Source organism: Athene noctua, chromosome 11 (genome assembly GCF_965140245.1).
Source record: "Athene noctua chromosome 11, bAthNoc1.hap1.1, whole genome shotgun sequence".
NCBI classification, from domain to species: domain Eukaryota; kingdom Metazoa; phylum Chordata; class Aves; order Strigiformes; family Strigidae; genus Athene; species Athene noctua.
Window position 1 is genome coordinate 16500426 of NC_134047.1, and position 23136 is coordinate 16523561.

Here is a 23136-nt window from a genome sequence, read left to right on the forward strand (position 1 = left end):
TTGACAGAATGGAACCACCAGCTCTTCTCCTCAGGCTCCACACACAATCAGCAGGATCGTAAATACACACAAGTCCTTATCTAAAATATATTCAATGCAAGAGCCATGCAGTCTCTTATTTCATGTCACACACAGTCCCAGAACAGGCTGAAGTTTGAAACATCAGGCCACAAAAAAAAAAAAAAGAAAAGTAAATTAGATGGCAGTGTGGGTTTTTGGCAACAAAAGTTGGGGGTTTTGTTTGCTTTTAAGAGAATCTGCCAGTCCACTGAAAAACTGCTGCAGGGGACACAAGGCAAGCAAACGCCTCCCAAAGCCCTCAACTTTTACAAGCCCCCAAAGCCACTGATACTATAACAGCCAAAGCAAAATTTCCCTGCTCCAGCTCATTAACAGACTCACTAATTACCTGACTTCATTAGCCTCCTCCACGCGAGTGTGACCCAGGCCACAAGGGGAACACTTTGCCTCCTGCCAACCACTACCCACGACTCCATTCCTTCACTCCAGCTGCAGGGATAGACCATGCCCCCGGTGGGGCAGAGCTCCTCGGGGACCTCACGGTTCCCCAGGGTCCCCGTGGCGGAGGGGAACACGGCTGGTTCCCCCTGACCGGGAGCTGCACGCCTTGTAACGGCTCTGCTTTAGAGGGAACATTGATTTGAGAGGAGCACAGGGACAAAGCTAATGGAGTAGCACTATCAGCCCAATTTAATGCTTCCCCATTAATTTAATGTAAGAGGTGACAGAGGACTACAGGGAACCTGCTTGCAGCTGCATGGAAACAATGCACCGTGAGCAGCCATGGACCAGATCCACCACCACGACTGCAAGAGTGTAAAGCACAACACTGGTCCACGTGGGTGCCCACAAGCCAACGGAAACTGGGGCCACTCAGCTAGAGATTATGTAAAAAAAAAAACCACAAACCAACAAATAGTGACCACAGTACCAGGTTCTATGCAAAGCACCACAGCCTGCGTGCAGGTGATGGAGGGCAAGGCCCCCGCAGGCACCCCCAGCCCGGTCACGGCAGGATGGCATCGCTCACAGCGTCAGGAACACGGACCAAACCTGCTCTGCACCCCAGGCACAAGGCAGGGAGGCTGCATGGGGTAAAAACACCTCTCGCCTGGCACATCAGCAAGCAAATCCAGGGGGGGAAAGATTGGAAAGCAACACACGTGATCCTCAGCACCAATCTGAGCATCACTTTTAAGAGTAAGAACGTTTTAAGGGTAATTTTCTAGAAGATTTTAAAAAAAGCTAATCAACTTCCCCTTGGAAGAGAAGAGAGTGCATTAGAGACTGTTGAATACCTGCTGCTGTCGCTTCTTATTCAGCCCATGAGCTCCACTCTGCTCTAAAAGAGAGCTTACTATATTTGACCTTTGCTTAAACTTTACATGGAGTTTCCATTTGTCTTCTCTGTGAACTCTTCTGCTTATAGATTCATTCTCCAGGAAGACACAGTATTTTTTTCTCCCTCAAGGGGATGGCCTCATTTTTGAAGATTTCCTCCCGCAATCTTCTCCGCTCTCTGGAGTTCACGTATGTCATTTCATACCTATTCCCAAGTTTCCTTTGAGAGAAGCTGCGCATTAAACTGAAAAGCGATTAACTATTGTAATTGATTCGAACACAGCCTCTGAAAGAGTAATTTGGTACAGCATGCACAGAAGAGACAACCACAGACCTCAAGAAAACGTGCTGCCTTCGGAGGAACCAACTGGTGCCCATTAAACCCTGAGCATCATTCAGCTATGGAACCCAGTTTGACCAGTAAGGCTGAAAGTCTCAGTAACGCAGCTGCCTGCATTGGTGCTTCTTCCCCAGTTCTTTTTAACAACCTACTCTGCTACACATCATGCGTATTATTAGCATTATAAAGAACACATTTGTGCCCTGTTTATCTTCAAAGTCACCATAAAAGTGAACCTGAAGTCTATTACTCAAGCGCTGCTATAGAAATCCGCTTAATTAAATTCTAAAGGGCTTAAACCAAAAATATACATTGCGATGATGTGGGATAGAACATAAACTTTTTAATAGTAGTAACCAAGCACATTTACCATTTCTACAGGTGTAATAAAAATGCTAATATATGTTAATGTTTAGTCTGTGGTTAATGTTTTGTCTTGTTAATTTCCCCAGGGCTTTTATTACTGATTTAAATCTGCCACACTACCCCAGTGATTGCATCGCCTTCCACAAACTGCACGCCACACTCTCAAACGAATGCTGATTAACAGAAGTGAAGAAACATTTAGCTAGGACAAACACTCTTATTATATGCTTGTAATCATTATATACATTTTGTCAGGAAGATGGGAAAGAGACAATTCCCCACTCCCTCACTCTTCTCACAGCGGAAAATATGATTATGGGCATAAAAATGAATTTACAAGCCTTTATTTTAGGAAGCGCATTATTAACTAAGTAATGATTGTTCTCTGGTTCCAGGCACTCGAGCAGAAGGAACAAACTGAATATGATAACACAGATGTCTTCTACACACATCTGACCAATATTCCTCATTAATGCAGTACCAAACATTATTAATCAGCTCTATAGTATTATGATTTCCATTATTCAGATATCACCTTGCAAGGATCACGTAAGAGACAACATCCTAACTCCCTCGCGCAGAGCAGCAGGAATCACAGGAAGTGACCTACTCTCCGTGCCGAGGAGAAGAGCGTTTAATAATGCATTACCTTTAAATAATGCAACACTATAATGTGTAAAACGCACACAAACACTAATGTTTAAAATAACAGAGCACCTATCACATCAGCACCCGCGATGACGCCCGACACGTGCTCCAAACACGCGCTACAAACGCACAGGGACCTCTGCAGCCACCAGACCAGGTCACGCTGGAGGCCATCACCACTTGGTTTGAAGACCAGGTCTTCAAACTCCTGCAGACCACGGAGGCATTAAGGAGGTATTTTTAGAAGGAAATACAACTTCATTTTTATATCCCATCCTTCGCATAGATGATGACACTTTGCAGAGGCTCAGTGTTACAGCAGGAACACGGGGCTGAGGGAGGACCTATGGGTGCCCCCTCCCTGGCTTCATTTCTGGTCTGCAAGGACAGCTTTGGCCACTGACCAAGAGAAAAACAAGAGAGGGCTCAAGACTCGATGGAAGAAGAGCCAGTGGCACAGCCACCCCTGAAGATGCCGGCTGCTGCTCAAGGCGCTCGCCATGCCCCAGTGTGACCCAAGAGCTAACTGGTGCTGGTTCCTCAGGGCAAGGGGCAGGATGTGTTCCCCACACAGCCACGTGTATTGATGTGACAGGGGTGACACAAAAGCTGTCAGGTCTGATGATGCAGCACATGGTTATGCAGTCGCTCTACCCCAGAGTCTGCGGAAGGGTGTGGGTGCGGCAGCTCAGAAGAGCAGTGCAGAACGCAAGGGACCCTTTCAAGGGTTTCAACCCTTGGTGCTAATTGCTGAAGCTGGATGATCCCCATCTGCACTTCTCCCTGCTGCATTAGGGTTCAAACAGCTTAAATCAGACAGAGATCACCACTGAACTTCCACCACCACTTCCATTAGGACATGCCTCCCTGTCCCCAGGAGGACCTGATGCTCGGTGACCCGTACATGTGCCGCATCATCCAAGGCACCTCCACAGTGTCCCGCCACATCCCGACCCCTGCGCTGACCCAGCCTCTCCCAGCACAGGATGCCCCTTCCCTCAAAAGAGCCGTGACCTCAGCTGGAGTCGAGCCCTTTCAAACCTACATAAAATAATGCAAACAAGATGTTTCTTCTTTCTGGCATCCCCAGCATGCAGCGTTTAATCCACTAAAGAAAGCTGCTTTGTGTTTAAGCAAAAGGCTGTTTATTGTTATTTATAGGTAGAGAGGAAGTTGGACTAAATGATCACAGTTGTTCCTTCTGCCTTTATAGTCCATGACATATAATTAAAGCACAACATTTCAAGCCAGTGTTTCCCTCCAGTGTTTTGTTAATTCCACGTTTAACACAAAATTTGGTATTTCAGTTCTGATGGTCAGACTGACCTCGGTAGCAAACCAGGTGTCCCAGCTAGGGCTTCACCCAACCCAGCCAACCGACTGGGTGAGTCAAGAAAAAAGTATTTGCTTAATTTTCAACACACACTTATGCAGTTTTCCCAGGCGCAGACATTTCCTGGAACAGGGCCCCGTAGCATACTAATGCACCCATTACAGCTTTAAGTTAGATCTGTGCAATATGATGTTTCTTAGACAACCAAACTAAGGCTTTATTCTTGGAAAGAGAAGCCAGCCTTGCCTAAAAGGTGACAACACATCAAAAGGGAAGATGTGGGAGCAAAATCCAGAGAACAGTAGGAGCTTGCTAGACTGACCAAAGCCAGGTTCAGGAACAAAATGCGACAGCACCTGGAGCCCGACTCCTGGTGAAGCCCCGAGTGCCCGATGGGCTGTGGGGGCATGGCAGAGGCTGAGGGCATGGCTGCTCCTGATCCCAGGCTGCCGCTGTGCCTGCGGGACTCTGATTCCCTGAGGAGGCTGAAGATGCTCCAAACTCAACCAACTGATTTCAACATTAGCACCAAATCATCTAACTTGCCAGAAAATTTGGACTCAAGGTAGCGAAGCCCATTTCTGCTAAAGATGCTCAATACATTGCAATTACACAATTGTGCTTTGTGCATACTGTAATACTTGCACAATTCCTACTGCAGATCCCTACAAGAACCTCCTGCTGCAGGCAATTAAATCTACTCCATCCCAACAGACTGAGAAGCAAAGCAAGGAATGGGCTTGGGGGACTACCCGTTTCTACAAAGAACTAAAAAATTTACTGTCTGTACTCTACCTGTTGCAGAGTGCCAATAAGTGAACAAAAACCCCTTTGAGAGCACCAAGTTCACTTCAGACTGCAGGTTTCGGCTCTCTTGGAGTCGGTGGTGAGAAGGCTGGGAATTGCCCCATCTCACCAGCAGCCAGGGAAGCGGAGACCGGGGCAGCCCCGCTGCCTGCAGAGATGCCCCCACCACCAAGGCTGGGGCGATGCGAAACAGTGCGGGGCAAAGCTGGGCAGTACCACAGCTCCAGGCAAGGGCCTTGCGCTTGTTATTTTCCTTCCCCGGGTTAATTGGTTTCCTTCGCAGATTTCTGTGGGTTTTAATATCGCATCATGTTTGCGCCTAGGGCACTACAGAAAGGAACAATCTGAGAGAAATAAATTCCTAGCAGCTTAATTTAGAGAGGAAAAACAGATACCTGCCATCAGTCTGGAACATAAGCCAGCAAGCCGGAGACAGAGCCTATAATAGGTTATTTAACAGCAGTCGCGTCAGCTGGGTTGCAAATGTGGTCAATACCTACAGGTCCAACTTCCCCCCCCCAGCCATGAGCAGAGATTCAATTATTCTTTGAGAAATACATCGTTAAATAATTAAAAAGTTACTGCATGATTTTTTTTTTTTTTTAAACCAGACCAATTCAATTTTGGAAGTATAAAGCCATTATAATGTGTCAGCTAGCAATTAGCTACTGTACACTGTTTATTCTTGAATATAATCTTTGAGTAGAAGGGCAATATTCTTAGAAACACAGCATTAACTTGTTCCTCAATGACTTTAATATGGCTCTTCTCAAATTACTGCTCATAAAATCTCAGGGAAGAAAAATTTACTGATGATATCCCATCTCCTTAATTAGTTCTCTCTCTATCAGCAATTCAATAGCAAGTGTAATATTTATATAAAATAGAGCACACAAGACTTACCACTAACTCTGCTTTAACTGTGATACCAAAACAAGCAGGCAAAAAGCAGTGTCTCTTTTGCAAGCTGCGCAGACTGCACTCACAGGTATACGCGGCTTTTCAGATTTATACTTTAATAAATGCTTGTGCTGAAACCATCCCAAAGGTTTTTATGCCATTAATAGTATTGTTTTGCTATAAAATGCCTTCCCCCCTCCCTGTGCTGAACTGAAAACCCTTTCAACACGGAAGGGTCTCGTACCCATCATTCTTCTGCACTCACCTGTCCCTTACAAAGGACCATAACCCTACTTATTTCAAGCTCCCCAGAGGAATAACCCCCCCTCCAGGCAGCCACCTTTTGCTCCCTCCATTGACCTTTCTCTTTTCAAAGTCCAGTTTTTGCTGAAACAACAAGGGTGGAGGCACCAAAGCTTACCAAATCACTCCAAGGGTTTTTAAGCCGCTGAAAATCTTCAGCAGAGTAATTACAACCATTTGTTTTCTAGCTAAGCCCAGAGAAATCCCGCAGTATGTTATCCAGCCTCTGGCGAGGGGTACAAGAGGCTCTCCCCATGGCAATGCCACGGACCTTCCCAATCAAAGCCTAAAATAGAAGCGTAATTAATTGTTATTAACAGAAAGTGGTAAAATTATCTCCGCACAGCAGAGATTAGCTGCTGGTAAAATTAATCCATCAAGGCCAACAAAGGGCTTGGGAAAATGCTGTGGGTTTTTTTTTTTTTTTTTTTTTTCCCATCATCTGTTGATTTTTCTTAGTTTTGAAGCTACCACTTCCATAGTAAGCTTTTTTCCCTTACAGTCAGTCCTAGACTAATTCAATTAAAGGTCAGCACCAAGATAATTTACACAAAACATGGCAGACGAGGTAAAAAGACTCCCATTAGATTTTTTTCATGATAAAAGAATTACCTTTTTTCCCAAAAACAAATCAGGCTTATTGAAAATGTAAATCATTCTTTTCTATAAAGACATAAATATCTGCAGGGCTTTTTTGAGACTTTGTTGTAACACATCTTGTTTTCACATGTTCTGCGGTTAGCACAATTGAATTACTGAATGACTTACAGCGTTAGATTAGCTTCTGCTTGATTGAGAATATCTTTATAATGGAAATCGGTGTGCACTTTTAACCCTGTTACAATGCTACATTATGTGTCTGATTAATATATTAGAGTGACTCATTCAACAATAGGCTGTTTGCAGACAGAAATGAAATTAATTCAACTTTATCACAACACCTGTACTAACGTCATCAAACTGAGGACTAGAATTTGATTACAAGAAGCAGATTTCAATAAACTGATATGAAACGATTCAAAAATGAGCAGGGGGGAAGCATTAGGTTGAGAAAAAAAGAAGGACTAAATACTTTTAATGCATTTTTGTGCATCTTCTTTACTTTCCACTCACCTTGCAAGTTGTAAGGTGGGCATTTGCACAACTCACTGAAAAGATCAAAATCTTGCACCAAAATCTTCAGGTAGAAAGTGCTATTGCTTTCTGGCTCCTAAAAACCTATGGGAACTGCATGAAGCAAGGCTCAGAGATGACCTGGATGTTTTTCAGCTTCTGCCTGGCAAACCCTTTTGGGCCCATCTGCTCTGAGCTACTGGGGCCATTTTGCTGGTCAGAGCAGTCCCAGCACCACCTCGTGCAGTTCCCGCTGCCCTCGAGCGCACTCCGCTCCCTGTACCGTGGGCTGTCCCTCGGGGAGGAGACAGAGGATGGATGACTTAAACACCAGCACAGGCAGTTCAGGGACCTACGGAAATATCTGCTCTCCGGTGCTCCGGGGAGCAGCAGCATGAAGTTTATTTGTACAGTGATACAGATCAATATGTGAAATCCAAGAGATAATAAGCTTCAGAACGAACGACATAACTCAGAGCACATCAGTCACCCCCGAATTATCCTCACTAACCACCAGGCTCACTCACCCTCTCAGGTCAGTGGCTAAGAGCATCATCTCTACCACCACTGATAGCATAGAAGAGAATTAGGTGTGAAAATTCATTAGGTTAGAAAGATACACCTGTATAAAGAACTTAAATTCCCCAACTGCTGGCTTGCCTTTTTTTTTTTTTCTTTTTTTCTTTTTAAATAGAAATAACTCTGCCAAAGTAGCTGTAGGCTATCGGCACCAGCTATCTGCAGCCAGCCTGCTCTCACTCAAATGAGTCTTTGGAAGAATAATGCAGTTAGCAGCAAACTTCACCCTCCGAGAGCAGGCTCCATTCCCTCAGGGGTTTATTAGTGGGGGAACTCCACAGGTAGGAATGGAAAAGGCCACCAGTTCATCTGCAGTAGCCCAAAGAGGCCAAGAGGACTGCTCGAGAGCTCTGCCGGCAACGAGGGGTGCACTGCTGCTGCAGACAGCTGAAAAATTTGCCTCGATTGTTTGCTGTAATTTTTTTTTTCAGCTAAATGTATTTGTAGATTGTGTCTTTCATGCCTGGTACCTCAAAGTCACTTTACAATAAGATGTAAAAATGATATAATTCACAGTACCACATACAGGCAGAGAATTCAAAATAAAGCAAACCACTCATTCCAGCACAGCCCCTCATCCTCTCCAGTGCGAAACAAAATGCTACTGCTCTGCCTGGGCAGCTCTGGGCACTATTTCTGCTTTGCAGAGGGTCGCTTTTAAGTTTCTGGTTTGTTCTTGGCTCATTCATCAGCATTGCTAATGGGAGAGTTAGTTCTAGTTTTAAGGCAGCAACACTCATGGGGGTTACTGTCACTGGAAGTAAACTCAGCCCAGTTAAGATGAAGGATGCCCGGCGAATGACCCCAGATGGAGGTCTTAGTGGAAACTGCATTCACGGATAATGAGGCCAAAAGAGGGTTTAGTGTAAAAAGCATAAAGAGATGGATATTGGTGAGCACGAGTCTGGCATTGCAAAGCTGAGGGTTCTTAGCAAGGATGAAAATCTTCAGGAAAGGAAATGGGCCAGAATACATTTTGCTAATAAGGCATCTACGTTAACAGAGGTTGCAGAAGGCTGCAGCAATCTGGACAGCAAGTGAGGGAGACACGTCCGCGGGGCCGATACTTGGGGTTTTATCTCTCCGATAAAACAAAGATGTGCAGCCAGTGTTGAGCGAGAATCCCAGAGGCAGCTCCCTGATTCCCCAGTAAACACAGAGGGCAACAACTTGTTTGGAGGGACGGTCTGGACTGAGCTAAATATGAAGGAAAGCAATTCATGCCATGGATATAACTTCTCTGTGGGTTCCTGGGAAGTCAGGCAGGTCAGCCCAGACCTGAAAGCCTCCCGTTTCTGCCATGCCCCAGTTTGTTGTATCCTTTGGATAAATTAAATCTGGATCTCAGCAAGGACCCTGAGCACAGCAGGTTTAACTCTGAAGGAGGTTCAGCTGTAAAGCTCAGCTGCAGATATACCTGCAACGAATGGGCTGTGCCCCAGCCCTGCCCTCTCAGGGGCAGTTCCTCCCTGCCCAGCACCCCTCCCACCACCCCTGAAGTGGCAGAAGCCTCAAGACACTCAGAGGGAACTTTCTGATGCTGTGATCTTTGGTTCAGCCTGAAACTCAGGGGTTTTTTTCCACTTAAATCCAATCTACTTCAAGACCTCACATTATGTCCTTGTCCATTAAATTTTATTACAAAATGAGACCGTTTGAAATTTCAGAGCCTAAAGCCCAAGGAACAGACACCCCATACATTCCCCCTGCAATAAGCAGTCTGCTTTGGATGACACGACACCAGCTTTCTCCTTTCCTACATCCCAAAGCATCCCATGTCCAGCTGCCAAATACAGCTGAGATGGGAGCCAGGAAAAAGAAGGGAGATGAGGGAAAAAAAAAAAAAAGATACTCTGTGTAGTGAAGAAAACTGCATAATATTGTGGAGCTCTGTATCCTCATTTCCAACTGTTAAGATCATATCCTGCACCATTACTTCTGCTAGCTCTTTGTACTAACATCAGGGCACCTCAAAACCAAGTATCTTTAAATGCTCGGGAGCCAGTTGCACAACACGAAATCAGCTCCTCCACTAAAACAAGGAACAGGCCAAGGCACGGTACGTGCAAACAGGTACACAAACCTGGTAATTAATCTGCACAAGATCTTTAGGCTTGTTCTGACTTCAGCTCGGAAAAGATGCAAGACATCCTGCCATGTGCAACCTGCATGTATCTCACTCATGCTGTAGCCAACACATGATTTGAAATGAGATCAAGCCAGGCTCAGCAGGCGTCCTATAATATTCCCGCCCATAAAATGCAGCAGCCTTAAAAAGCTCTTTTTAAGCCACAGAGTAGTGGGGTTGAACTTGCCACCAGCTGAGTGATCTGCCTCTGACTGAAGTCAATGAAAAGATTCGTGTGAGCCTCAATGCAAAGTCAGGTTGGGCATCAAACACGCTGTCAAAGGATGCTCCCCATGCTGCCATGTGTGCGTGCAGGGAGGAGGGGGCACTGTTAGCAGCTACCCTCTACTTTTAATTAAAAAAAAAAAAGCATAATTGCAAATTCAGTTGAAATGTCACAACATGCCAGAGGCTAGAACACGTCCAGTTAAAAGGACAGAGGGAGAGCAAGAAAGAAGAGGGCAATATAAAAGTTTACAAATAGAAGCAAAATCAAATGCCATTTTATATTAAACCTGTGCTGATATTCAATGCCATCTCCTGTGGCTTTGTGTTGGCAGGTTTGAGCATCACTGGCTACAACCCCTGCTTCCACCTAGCAGCTATGTGCAGCCCTGTGTGCTCACCCTCCTTCATTTGGACCCAACTTGGTGACAAATTGACCCAAAGTCTTACCATGTCATCAGGGCAAGCAGGAGGGGAGGCCAGCATGCCACTTCACCCATGCTGGACCCCAGCAGAAAAACAACAAGGTTGACCAAAGACCATGAAAGCTTGCTACCCATGTCCTCTAGAGGCAAAGCTCTCCTTAGCAGTGAATTGTGACACCCATGGCCTCCCTCCCCACGCCAGACAAGAGGTAAAACTTTCACTAGGCTGAGAATAACCCTCTGAGCCTCACTCCCTTAGAGAGCAACCAATAGTCAAGATCATCCATGCCAAAGTCCCTTCCAAAAAATGAGATACAGACTCTTAATTTGCTACTGTGTATTTGAACATTAAACCAAAGATTTAAGACCAGCAGCAGTGTGCCAAAGTCACTCGATCAAAATTGTTGATACTAGGTTGCAAAACTGCAGACATGAATAATTTTTGCTCTTATTCTTTCAGCACCAGCCAAGCCACCAACAACATGGGGATTTCTAGATCAAAATCAGCGCCTTACCGTTCAGCACCCTGCCATATGCTTCCCCAACTATCGGAAAATCTTTAATATCTGAAACCTCTTCAGACCAGTAATCGTAATACTCCCAAGATATTTCCACAGGAACAGGAATGTTGCTGACACCGTCCTTGGTGATCAGGTTTATTTTCATCCTGCAGCGTGAACAGATGCTTGCTTTAACACACCTTATCAGGCCCATTACACCACCTATCACAGAATGGTTAACAAAAGTACACAGTAAACACACCTTGGGATAGCTAGGAGCGGGTCTGAGCTTACTGAAAACCAAAAGCTCACTCATATTTCCAGCTTTAAATGATAAAAAGGAGCAAGCTACCAGCAAGCATTAGAGAACAGCCTGAGGATTAAACTTTGGCAATAAAGAAACTGAAAATACAGAGGCCGTACATCCAGGCGACCATCCCATGAGCGATGGCAACAGAAAGCAACCCACATTAAAAGTACAAAGAAACCGATCCCAGCGTCTCAAAAGGAATGACTTCTCGAACAGCACTGTAATTTCAAAGCTTTCCTCACAAGTCTCTTGCCAGCTCTAGCACAGAAAGAAATCCATTAGCAGATAGGAAAATTCACCAGAGCTCCCTGCTGCTGCAACCCACCAAGCAAAGCAGCTTCCAGCCAAGTTGCCAAGTGAACCAGCTCCAAAAGCAGCTCCCGGGCAGCATCGAGGGAAAACGGCACCAGCATCACCATGCCAGAAAATGCACTGAATCACTGTGTATGGAGACAGGTGATATTTTCATCCCTGGGTGCCAAAAGTCCATTTACTTACATATTCTTGATTTTCATTCCTGTATATCTGCTGGTACTGCAAATTTCTAGACCCAATTTGCAACAGAGCAATGCCTCTGTGTTGCTACAATCAAAGTAGTGGGCTATCTTTTCAGCATGCTCATGGTCTCCCTACCAGGATTCCTCAAAAAAAAAAAATCAAGGGCAAACGAGGGTCCAGTTTGCCTGACTGATCCCCTGTGGGGGTCCCCCAGCAGCTTCCAGTGGCCAGTGTCAGAGCTGGGCTCACACCCAGCACACTGCCCATGCTGGCTGGGGTGAGCGCTCCGGCTTCAGGATAAAACCAAACCCAGGCAGCACTGTGGCTTTGCTTCCTCAGCAGCTCTGCTGCACGGCTACATAACGTAGTTAACCCAGACCTGAACAGTCTTTTAAAGGTGTCTGCAGGGAAGTAAAAGAGCAGGGATCTGCTCACCGTACAAGCACGTTGAGAACTGCAACCTGTTCCCACAGGGCACTGGTACCCTTCCTCTAACCTGCTCCTCTCCTCCGCACAGATGGTGGCAATCAGTTGAACAAAGGTCTGGCTATCTTCATTTTGCAATTTAACAGGAGTTTTTTCTCAGCCATCAGTTCTGAGTGAATAAAAATATTCCCAGCTCCCTCCTTTCTAGGCAGATAGAGCTGGGCACTTTTACCAACTGCAAGGGGAGCCAGGGGGGCTGGGCAGCTCTATCAGCCCATGTCTTTGCATTTCTCCCTAGAGATGCAGGTGTCCAGGCTGGTGCACACCTGCCTGACAAGCCTGGACTAACTGAAGTTTCCTGATATGTTTTTCTGGTGGTGGGCTGCTGGTGGTTTTAATAATGTACTTTTTTCTGCGGGACTTGTAAGACTCATCTTGTATTCCTTTGCAACCTGCTTCCATTCCCAGACTCAACCATGTTACAGACACATCAGCTCCACAGTATCTTGTGCCCAACCCTAATTACACTAAAACATACAGCTCCTGCCAAGCAGGGGGGACCAGCAGCTGCAGCTCCATGTCCAGACAGGGAGGGACCACACAACAGCTAAAGGGCAGGAGAAGTCCTGCCACCTGCATCTGAAGGGCTGGGAGGGGACATGTGCCCTGCTAGGTGTGCAGGACAAAGCAGCCAAGGGAGCCAGAATCCACATTCCTCTCTCTGACGGCTCACACCTGTAGTGCATCCTCCTCCTCATGTGTAATACGTGGCTACAGCCTCACCCCAAGCCACCCATCTTTTCTGGTTCGTGTCTCACTATGCTGTGAGCTGCCTGTTGTCTCCCACTCTGTTGGGATGGGTTCAAAACCCTGACGAGTTCCAGGGGCGGGGGAAGAGCATTAGGAAAAAAATACATAGAAAAATTAATAATTGTGTCAAATCAACAGCCTTCACACCTCAACTCTGCAAAATTTCAAAATAAATTTAGAGTGCTGTCTTAAGGTAGGTAACCCCAGAGGAGATCAACTATTAGCTATGTAAGGCACCCAGACCTATTGTCTCTCTTGTACTACCAACAGCATAGAAAGCATTAACTTCAAAAGCTGCTGGGGTTGAATATTTTATGAAGTTTATTTGTACTGCATCTCTTCGATTGTCTTTGTGGCACGAACAGACTGACTAAAATCACTCTTTCCTACACATTCATGATTAAAATATCTACAAGAGGTGGATGTACTAGGCACATTTTCAACCAGGGAAAAAGTAGCAGATCGGAAAATTAATATAGATATAGCCCTAGCAAGAATTGTTTTTCCCCTCAATCTGCCCTGAGATTCAGCCTGCTTGATAAAGTATTTTAATAGCATATTTTGGGGGTGAAGTTTTTAAACAGACAAATTTTAGAAATAATAAAGCTTTAACACACACCATCACTGACAAATTAGCTATTAAAGCAAGGCTTGGGATGGTTACTGTCTACTGCCATATTACTGAATTTACTCTTCTGCATTGCTGTTTACATACCAGGAACAACACCAGCTCATCGTTGGCTTACATTTAAATGCATCGCTGGAGGCACAGAGTTTCCAAAAGCAGATTAACACCAGCACAACTCCTCATCTTGGGGACTGCAGAGCTCCTCAGAAACCTACCTGGAGGGTCTGCATCGCCTCTGCAGCTCAAGTTCATGTGCCCTTTGCAGCCAGGTCTGCCACAAGGTACAAGAGGGGTCCAGATCCCCATGCAAATGCCTGCACCCAGCCTAGGGGTGGGTGGAAAGGGGGACAGAGGAGCAGGAGCATGGAGGAAGGATGGTCAGTGACGTAAGCACCTGAGGGCCTGAAATACCTTCCCTCTGAAATACCAGAGGGAAGAACCACAAGAATGCCACCAATACCATGAAAAACCAAAGCTGCGCAAAGGACAGGCAAGGGCAGTAGTGTTGTTATTCAGGCTATAATTACTACAGGCATGGAAGATAAGTTTTCTATAATTCCAGGGGATTTTAATGACAATTAAATAACCTGTCATTATCCTTAATAACATACAGGTGAATTGAACTTTGCCTACAGAAGTGATGGCAGCCAAGGTCAGTAATCAAGAGGTCAATACGAGAAGCCAGCACATCAGCAAAGGCCCCACATTTTCAAAGACAACTCCCACGGCATTTTATACTTTGATATGACAGTGGTGTCTAAAACCAATCATATTTGCAGGATAACAGTAAATACAACTGTTTGCTTCTGGGTATTCTTTGAAACGTAATATGTGCTGATAAATTTAACAGAGAAACTTTAATTCCAACACAGCTAAAAAAAAAATAAATCATATTCTATCATTTACAGGCAGAGCTATTTACCCCAGACTCCAGATGCAGAGCAGCTATCAGAGTCAGGCCATCTGCAATGCTGTAGTTAAGATTGTCAGCACTTCCATTACTGTCTTATTCCTCTACTGAACAGCTCATACCTTCATTTGTAAAAAAAGTTGCTCTGGGCTCAGGTTTGACATAAGAGCCTTAGCTGAGCAACACTGGTGTTTTAAAAATAAACTTTAAAAACCCAGTGGCTATTCTCTTTTAGTGGCAGTTGCCAGACAATTGGCTTGCTTGGCTTGTTTTTTTTTCCTCTGCACTCCTATAACTCAAAAATGTCTCTAGAGCAAGTAAAAGAATCACTCAAGTATTAAATAATCAAGAGGAGTTATGTTTAAATAAGTACCTAACTATATACGGCACTAATGAATTCAAAAAGCTCTACCAAGTATGAAAGCACTGAATGTTTTTGCAATGCTCAGTGATATTTTTATTTTAAAGGAAGTCAATTTATGTTCTGGTTTGGCAGAGGATGGGCAGATTATGGCTCATGTTGACTTTAGTGGCACTCCATCTACTCATCCTCCCACAAACACGTTCTCTGTAGACAGATCAAGGTCTCAGTACTTGATAATATAACTGACAGTCATGTTCCTTCACTGTATACATGGACATCTTCAAGAAAAAGTGCTTTTTTATTGTTGTGCCAATAAAAGAAGGATATGGGAGGACAAACACTTATCCTTTCAGGATCGTACAGCAATGCACATGTTGTGTGTGCTTGTAAAACCTGGCATACAGCCTGTAAGGGCAATGTTTCTGTACTGCCTTAGCACCCACAAGCATGGCAGGTTTGCTGATGCAAAACATGTTGGATGCTTTTGCTCACAGCTGAAAATGTTGACTGATCTTTCGAGATCAAATATGCTCACACTACATGTAGAAGTAAGTTTTGTTTCTTACTGCCTTGGGGGCCTAGAGTTGAGCTGGGTTTTCTCTCTTGTATACATCATTATCATCTGTAACAAATTCTCCATCTCACCTAACCTCAAGCTAAACCTACAGTTATATCTCCGCTCCTTTGCTGTTCCAGAGAGGGTTGACAGGTTCTGAACGAAGAGAGAACCACCTGCCCTGGCTCCACGGCAGCAGAACTCGAGCCCAGCAGAGCTGTTGCACCTGGACACCATCAGCTGGAACCTCCCTGAGGTCCTGGGGACACAAGAAACACTTGCCAGGCTGCTGTAAAACAGGGGTTTTCTGCAGAAAGGGGTTAAGGCATGCAGGTTGAAAGCCAGTGTCCTGCACCATATTCTGGAGCCTAACATGCTGCCTATAAATCCTACGTGCACCCATCTGCCCAGGTGACCAACACCAAAACCCAGCCCTCAGCCACAGCCTCCTCCTGGTCACCCCAACACAGGAGTAATCCAACTAACTGGAGATTTGGTGCTTAAAATCCCTTTTAAGCAAGAAAGAGAGTTCGCACCATGTATACCAAACTACCCAGGGGATGTGAAACCCCCAAGTGCCACCATGTTATTTCACAGCAGGCATATGTGCAGTGGCATGTCTCGAGCAATCACACTGAGCAAAGATGGCACGTAAAACAGCACAGAGGAGTGCTGCTGGCTGAATGCCACATAGCTCAAAATCCACACGTAAGGCAATACACTTCCACGGTCCCCAAAAAAGATAAGAGTTACTTACAGTGCAAGTACTACAGTGACCTACATAAACACAGTTCTTTTGTAAACAGGAGCCAGGAATGACAAGAACAAGCAGCTAACATGGAAACGGTGACAGATTTTAATCATCATTTGCTTTAAGCAAACTGTAACAACATTCCTGCACCTCTGCCCCCATCCTCAACTCTGCCCTACCTGCACAGAGCAGCTCAGTTGCATCTCAAGGAAAATCTCCTCTGCGAAACAAGCATCACATTACAACAGTCCATTTGTCCTTGGCATTCAAACAGAGCAGCAGGACTTTCTGAACAAGAAAGCCTCAGTTTCTCAGGAGGCTCAGAAATTCACACAACATGTTTTTAAAGAGTCAGGTCACTCCTAATAAATAAGAAATAACCTCATCCCTGGGATTAAATGCAGCCCAGAACTGGAATGAGTTACCAAGAGGGAAAACCAGATCTCCTTTAGTAAATCAGGAAGCAAGGGATGGCACAGTAAATGCCTCTGCTTGGCATCTGTCTGGAGGTACATTTTAGTCATGTTAAGGAGGCAGGGGACACCTGGAGAGCAGGACCAGCCTTTCAGAGCTACCCAAGGCAAGCACAGCACCCACAGAGTACTGAAGATGCTGGGACATCTCAGTTGCCTCAAGCTACACCTCAGCTACAAGGCTGATGGCAGCATGACTCCAGACCCTTCTGCTCTGATCAACCTAAAAAAAAGCAAAGGCCTTAACTGAAGTCCAGGCCCCACAAACAACAGTTTCAAATGTTACCAAGTTTTTTTTTAAAAAGTCAGAGAATTGGCAGGGTGGGGGGAAAGAGAGAGAAGCTACTAATTGGAGCACTTGCGTTTGTTGGCTGGAGAAAAGGGGTAGGTTGGTTTCAACATGTAGAGCTCGTGGAACACAACTGAGCCCTGCTGTGACAGACAGCTCGGGGAACCACAGAAAACTACTCACAGTTGTCGAGAGCTTCCCTTCGTTCTTCTGCACATGGACGATGGCATCCCGCACCAAGGAGAAGAGGTTCAGGAGGACATGCTCCATGTCATAGATGCCGTGCATGCCTTTGGTCAGCCCCTCCAGAGACCCGATGTACTCTCGCCAGTGGTTATCAATCTCTACAACGCCTGCCAAGCATCCTTGCATCACCACACCGCAGTAGCCAGCACAGGGCTTGGCCAGGAGGAGCCCCTGGCAGTGCGAGCAGTACCACATCTTTAGCAGCGCTCGTCCACAGTCCTTGCTGAATTTTAAGTGGTCAGTAGTGTTTATCACCTCGATCCCCAGGTTGAGCGCCTGCAGAAAGACTCGCGTGGCCTGCAGCGACTTGGACACCTGCGTCATCATCATCTTCGGGTAGTTACCAAAGACTTTGAGGTCCCTCCTGGCTGCCCGCAGGCATTCAGTCATTTCCACAGAGGGATCAGGGAAGCCAGGATTAATCAAGTGCGAGTAAACCAAAGGGAATAAACTGTCAAAAAATTCATTTATCATGTCATTAACACTGATGTCAGAGCCCAGTATGTACAGCGAGACATCAGTAAAAAGTTCTCCAACAAACTTAAGAGCTCTGGGCCCCATGCTCTGGTAGTGGGTCCTAAACATGCTGTTGGTGAAGTTTCTTGCATGTCGTACTACAATTTCAAAGGCTTCTGCAAAACAGAACCAAAAAAAGTTATTAAGAGATGATGAGCTCAGAAATGTGGAGGCTAACGTTATTCCACGTTGCTGCTGCAAAGGCTGGCCCCATCCTGCCCACTTTGGGTCAAATGCCTGCTGGCAGCTGTGCCTGCTGCAAAACTTATCAGCATCAGCAATTTTCAAGGGAAATGCATATATTCTTTAAACACAAGCTACACTTCAAAATGGCAAAAAACCTATGATCTAGTTAACATCTCAGCTTTTAAAGAAAATATTGATTCAAGAAAAGGGCTAGACTGCCATTTCTTTCTCTCCCCCTTTCATATTGATTTGAAATTAACAGAAATTCTATCTCGAGACTTAATTTAAGACAGAGATAAATGTTTGACAAACTGTACAGTGTTTAAAAATCAGGAAACAGTAAATGCTGACATTCCATTTTGAAGAGGAAAATATTTATAGGAGCTTAATCACAGAGGATATTTGGACTTGACCCCCAGCACCCACCCTGCACTAAGTGTCCTCAAAGCCCTTTGAAAAGCCCCTGAAGTGCTGTAGCTTTGCTGAATGCACCAGGCTCAAATGTGCTGCAGATCCAACGTTTCATTTGCCCTGGACATGAGCTGCTCCATGGTCCAAAGTGATGCTGAAAGCCACCAACCCAGTGTCCATCTGTGGGTGCCCAGCCAGGACCACTCTCACACCCAAGTTATGACAAACTGTCCCATGAAGCTCAAGTTTTACACGGAGACCATGAACTTGCTAGGAAAAAACAGGGTGCATTTTCCTTTCTCCACTTTCAAAGCCTTAAAGACTTTCTGCCCACAACTTCTGCACGCAGCAAGCAGGAGAGCCTCCAGCAGTACAGTCACTGCACAGTTATCCCCTTAACTACAGCCCTCCCTCACCAGGAGGCTTCCAAAATATCCATACTCAGGTATGTAAAGACAATATAGTTACACACACCCCATTTTGCAAGCTAAAGCATTAGAAGGGGAGGCCATCAGGGCAAACTAAAGTCTTTTTCTACAGTCAACTCTCTCTACCAGCCTGTGTCCCACCCTCCAGGGTACTATCCATAAAATGCTAAAAATAATGAACAGTCTCTCAGTTCACAGGTCACTGACATCCCGCGATGTAACTGCTCTCAACTGTGTCACTCTGGGAACACACATCCAGGCTCAATTTGCATGAAAATTATTCATGTTCAATAATTAAAGGGAGCGTTTAATTTTTAAAGCCATAAGTGTTATTTTTGCCATTTGTCAAGGCTGGGATGCAGCTGAGCATGGCCTGACACATCTCCACGGGCGTTCAGTATCAACGCTATCACAAGCAGTGTCAGGCCTTGCTGCTCGCCCTGCATAACCTCTCACAGAATCGTCTAGGTTGGAAAAGACCTTGAAGATCATCCAGTGCAACCATTAACCTCACACTGACAGTCCTCAACTATACCAAACCCCTCAGCACTATATCGACCTGACTGACTATTAACACCTCCAGGGATGGGGACTCCACCACCTCCCTGGGCAGCCCATTCCAACGCCCAACAACCCTTCTGGAAAGAAATGCTTCCTGATATCCAGTCTAAACCTTCCCTAGTGCAACTTGAGGCCATTCCCTCTTGTCCTATTGCTTATTACTTGGTTAAAGAGACTCATCCTCAGTTCTCTGCAACCTCCTGTCAGGTAGTTGTAGAGGGCGATGAGGTCTCCCCTCAGCCTCCCCTGTGAGGACAGGCTGACAGAGTTGGGGTTGTTCAGCCTGGAGAAGAGAAGGCTCCAGGAAGACCTTCAGTACTTCAACGGGGCCTACAGGAAAGCTGGAGAGGGACTCTCCATCAGGGAACATAGGGATAGGATAAGCGGTAATGGTTTTAAACTGACAGAGGGTAGATTTAGATTAGATATAAGGAAGAAATTCTTCCCTGTGAGGGTGGTGAGACTCTGGTTGCCCAGAGAGGCGGAGGGTCCCCCTTCCCTGGAAGGGTTCATGGACAGGCTGGACGGGGTTTTGAGCAACCCGATCTAGAGGAAGGTGTCCCTTCCCATGGCAGGGGGTTGGAACTAGGTGATCTTTAAGGTCCCTCCCACGCCAATCTATTCTAGAATTCTACGATTTTGTCCACAGTTCCCAACACCCATGCCAGGACTGCCCCAGCAAGCCCAGAGCAACCATCTGTGTTCCCAGATGACAGCAATCCTTCCTAACACCACAGACTGAGGGATGCAGCAATGCAAGGATGCAGAGCCCCTCTTCATGCCTCCCTCGCCATGACAGCAGGCATCTTGCTCCTCACACCCATACAAAGTATTCCAAAGCTCTCCAGGCACAACAGCATGTCTGACACAGAGTAGGGTAAACATGCAGGCTATGCAAGCAGAGCAAATTCTGGTTGCACTGTTATTAAAAGTTTTAAAACAAAAAAAAAAAAGTCTCTTTAAATAGGGCACATGGATTATGAAACTTTTTTTCCTTCTTTATCCTCAAGAGCACCAGAATAGCTTTTGCCTCAAAGAGCACAAAGAACTTTTTGGACCAGTGTTTTTTTGACAGCAGTGCAGACGGTGCCAGGATTTTCATGCTGTGCCTCACCATTCGCCTTTAACCTCTTCTCTGTTAGTTCCCTTAGAAAAAGTCATCCCTCTTCCCTTTTCACGCTCCTCTGTGCTTTGCAAGTTATCAGAGCCAAGGGACTCTCCGCTGATTAGAAAAATATTCCAAGCTCCTATGCAAACCTCCTATGGCGAGAAATGCTTCAGAAAGGAACCGAGAACAGTGGCGTATCAGAAGAGCATGCACACACAGTCCCACTGCTTTAAAGGTCATGACATGCACATAATTTTTATCATAATAACTGGCTAAGAGTGTCTATTTTATGCGCCTTGGAGCTTTTGCATATATCCATTAGAGCGCGCAACAGGGACTATAAAAGCATATGGAGCCTCCTGCTGCCCTATTAATAGATGCAAGAAATAATAAAACTTTGTAAAAAAAAAAAAGAGTCCAAAATCTCTCACACCCAACTCTCATAGCAGTTGCTTATTCTGAAATATTCCTCGCAAAGGGCTCCTCAAAGAATATTAAATCCCCAGCTGCCAGCAGCAGAAGTGACCCACAGCCAGACTCTTAGCACTTCAAAGAGGAAGAAATTTTGTGGGTCAGTCCCCTGTGCTCCCAAACAAGTGAGCCTCGCAGGGAAACAGAGAGGACACCATCACCTTACAGAAGCGACACAAGCTTCTGATCCCCCCATAAAACCCCACAGCCTGGATTTGCTGTTGGTAAAATCCACCCTGCTCATAACATGACATTATTGAAACTCCTGTTGCTGAAGGACAACTAAATCTTTTCTTTCTTTTTTTTTTTTTTTTTTTATTCTTTCAGGGATATTTTCAAAAGCCGCAATTTAAGGCAGTCAGTTTGCAGGCCTAGACGATTTGCAGATAAATACCCTAACAGCACTGATAAATCATAGCATCAGACATGCACCCAACTTCCAACAGGCAAAGGTACCACACAGCGGAGTCCACATTTTACAGTCCCCATAGCTGTAGCTATACAGACACAGCAGAACTGGACCATGCCACGTGGTTATGTACTTGCTTTTAAAATATTTTATGTGATTAGTAGGGAAAAAAAAAAAAAAAGGCCACTTTGGCTTTCACTAAAATTTAAAGAGCCCTGATCCATGAGTCTGACTCAGGGAGATGACAGCCTGAGCTGCTGAGGGCCACCACACCAAGAAGTCAGTCCTGCCTGGGTAGCTCTTAAGCACATTTCATCCACAGGTATCTGGAGGAGCTGAACACATGCACACATTGTACTCCAAAGTCACTTCAGTCAGAACAGTGACAAAACCTGGGAGATTTACACCCCACAGCACCATGGTGCCACACCCCAGGATAGATGGGAAGAACCACACTGTGCCCAGGTGAAACAAAGGGACTGTATGCAGGATGACAGCCAGAGCACCATCACCTGCGAAGCATCGTACCTGGTGCACTGGTACTGTACATCTCTTGACTACCTCTGTCAGAGGCAGTTTATCAGGGCTCCCAAGGGATGCGTGATACAGCTGAACCTCTACTCTAGACCACAGTTATCAGGCATCAGTTGAAAAGCACGGGGTATTACTTATTTTTCCAGCAGGACTCTCGCTGAAGCACCTGGAGAGGAATTGCTGGCCAGTTCCAGCAGCAAGGAGGGAAGGACTAAGCTGCTTTCAAAGTGCAAAAGCTCCCCAGAACACAGCCCAGGGAAAGCAGCACAGCCACTGCAAACTGGCAATTAGAAAAAAGAAAATAAATTGTAAAAGAGCGTAACAGTGCCCTGAGTGGGGATTAGTGGCAGAAGGAGGAAATCACTGTGTTCTCAGCTCAGATAAAAAGAGTCTGCTGCTTAGTAAAAACGCCAGCTTTCCTGAGAAGGCGCATTCGCTCCTGAGCTGTGGCTACTTCAAAGGGGCCGATGTCGGGCCGGAGGAGCTCCAGATTAACCTGCCGGCTCCCCCAGGCTGCAGGAGGCTCCAACCGAGTCTGGGACTTGATGGGTTTATTTAAGAGATTATGCGATGCAGTCGCCTGAACCGCAAGGAGTTGGTGTGAGTGACCCCAGCATTCCCGCACGGCATCCCCCCGGAGAGGCAGGAGCCAAAATCTGACAGCAACTGCACGGCCAGGACAGCTACAGGGACAGCACCCAGCCCCGATCCTGCACCCCCAAGCCTCAGCTCAGCTAGTGCAGCTTTTTCAACCCCCTTTGGTTGCTTGAGAAGTGCTGCTGCCAGGAACAGGGAGGTCTGTCCTCCCTCTGCCCCGCCGTGCCAGTTGACCAAAGAACTGCACCGCAGCAGCCAGCTCCGCACGCCACCACGGCCACGGGGAGGAGGTGTGAGCTGGCACACAGCTGGGCAGAGGGGCAAGCGGATCCACCACGACATGCCATGGGTGGCGCTTGCCCCTCCGTTACTGAGCCACTCTTGGTCTGCTGCAAACACAGGCTTCCCACACGGACAGCCGCCGTCGTCCGTGCATCACACGGCACACCAAGCGGGTCCTCTTTGGCCAAGGCACACCAAAGACGAGGGAGCTGCACAGCAAAACTTGCTGCATCAGCAGCCCATCTTCCATGGTGCACCTTGTAAGGGATCGAAGTGGGGTGGAGGTGCAGGATTGTGTGACCCATGCACCCCCCAGCACATGAACACCAAGGGGTTAAAACTG

At 46.0% G+C, this 23136-nt stretch overlaps 1 protein-coding gene across 3 annotated transcripts in view; it reads right to left on the bottom strand.

Annotated features, from left to right (window-relative positions):
• Nucleotides 1-23136, bottom strand: part of GPC3 (glypican 3) — a 168113-nt gene that overhangs the window by 80067 nt on the left and 64910 nt on the right. For all 3 annotated transcript variants that reach the window (XR_012634362.1, XR_012634361.1, XM_074915317.1), the window contains exon 3: nt 17228-17922. Coding sequence is in view for 1 of the 3 variants with exons in the window: in XM_074915317.1 (XP_074771418.1) it covers nt 17228-17922 (695 nt within the window). In the remaining 2 variants the exon portion in view is untranslated. The remainder of the gene's footprint in view (nt 1-17227; nt 17923-23136) is intronic.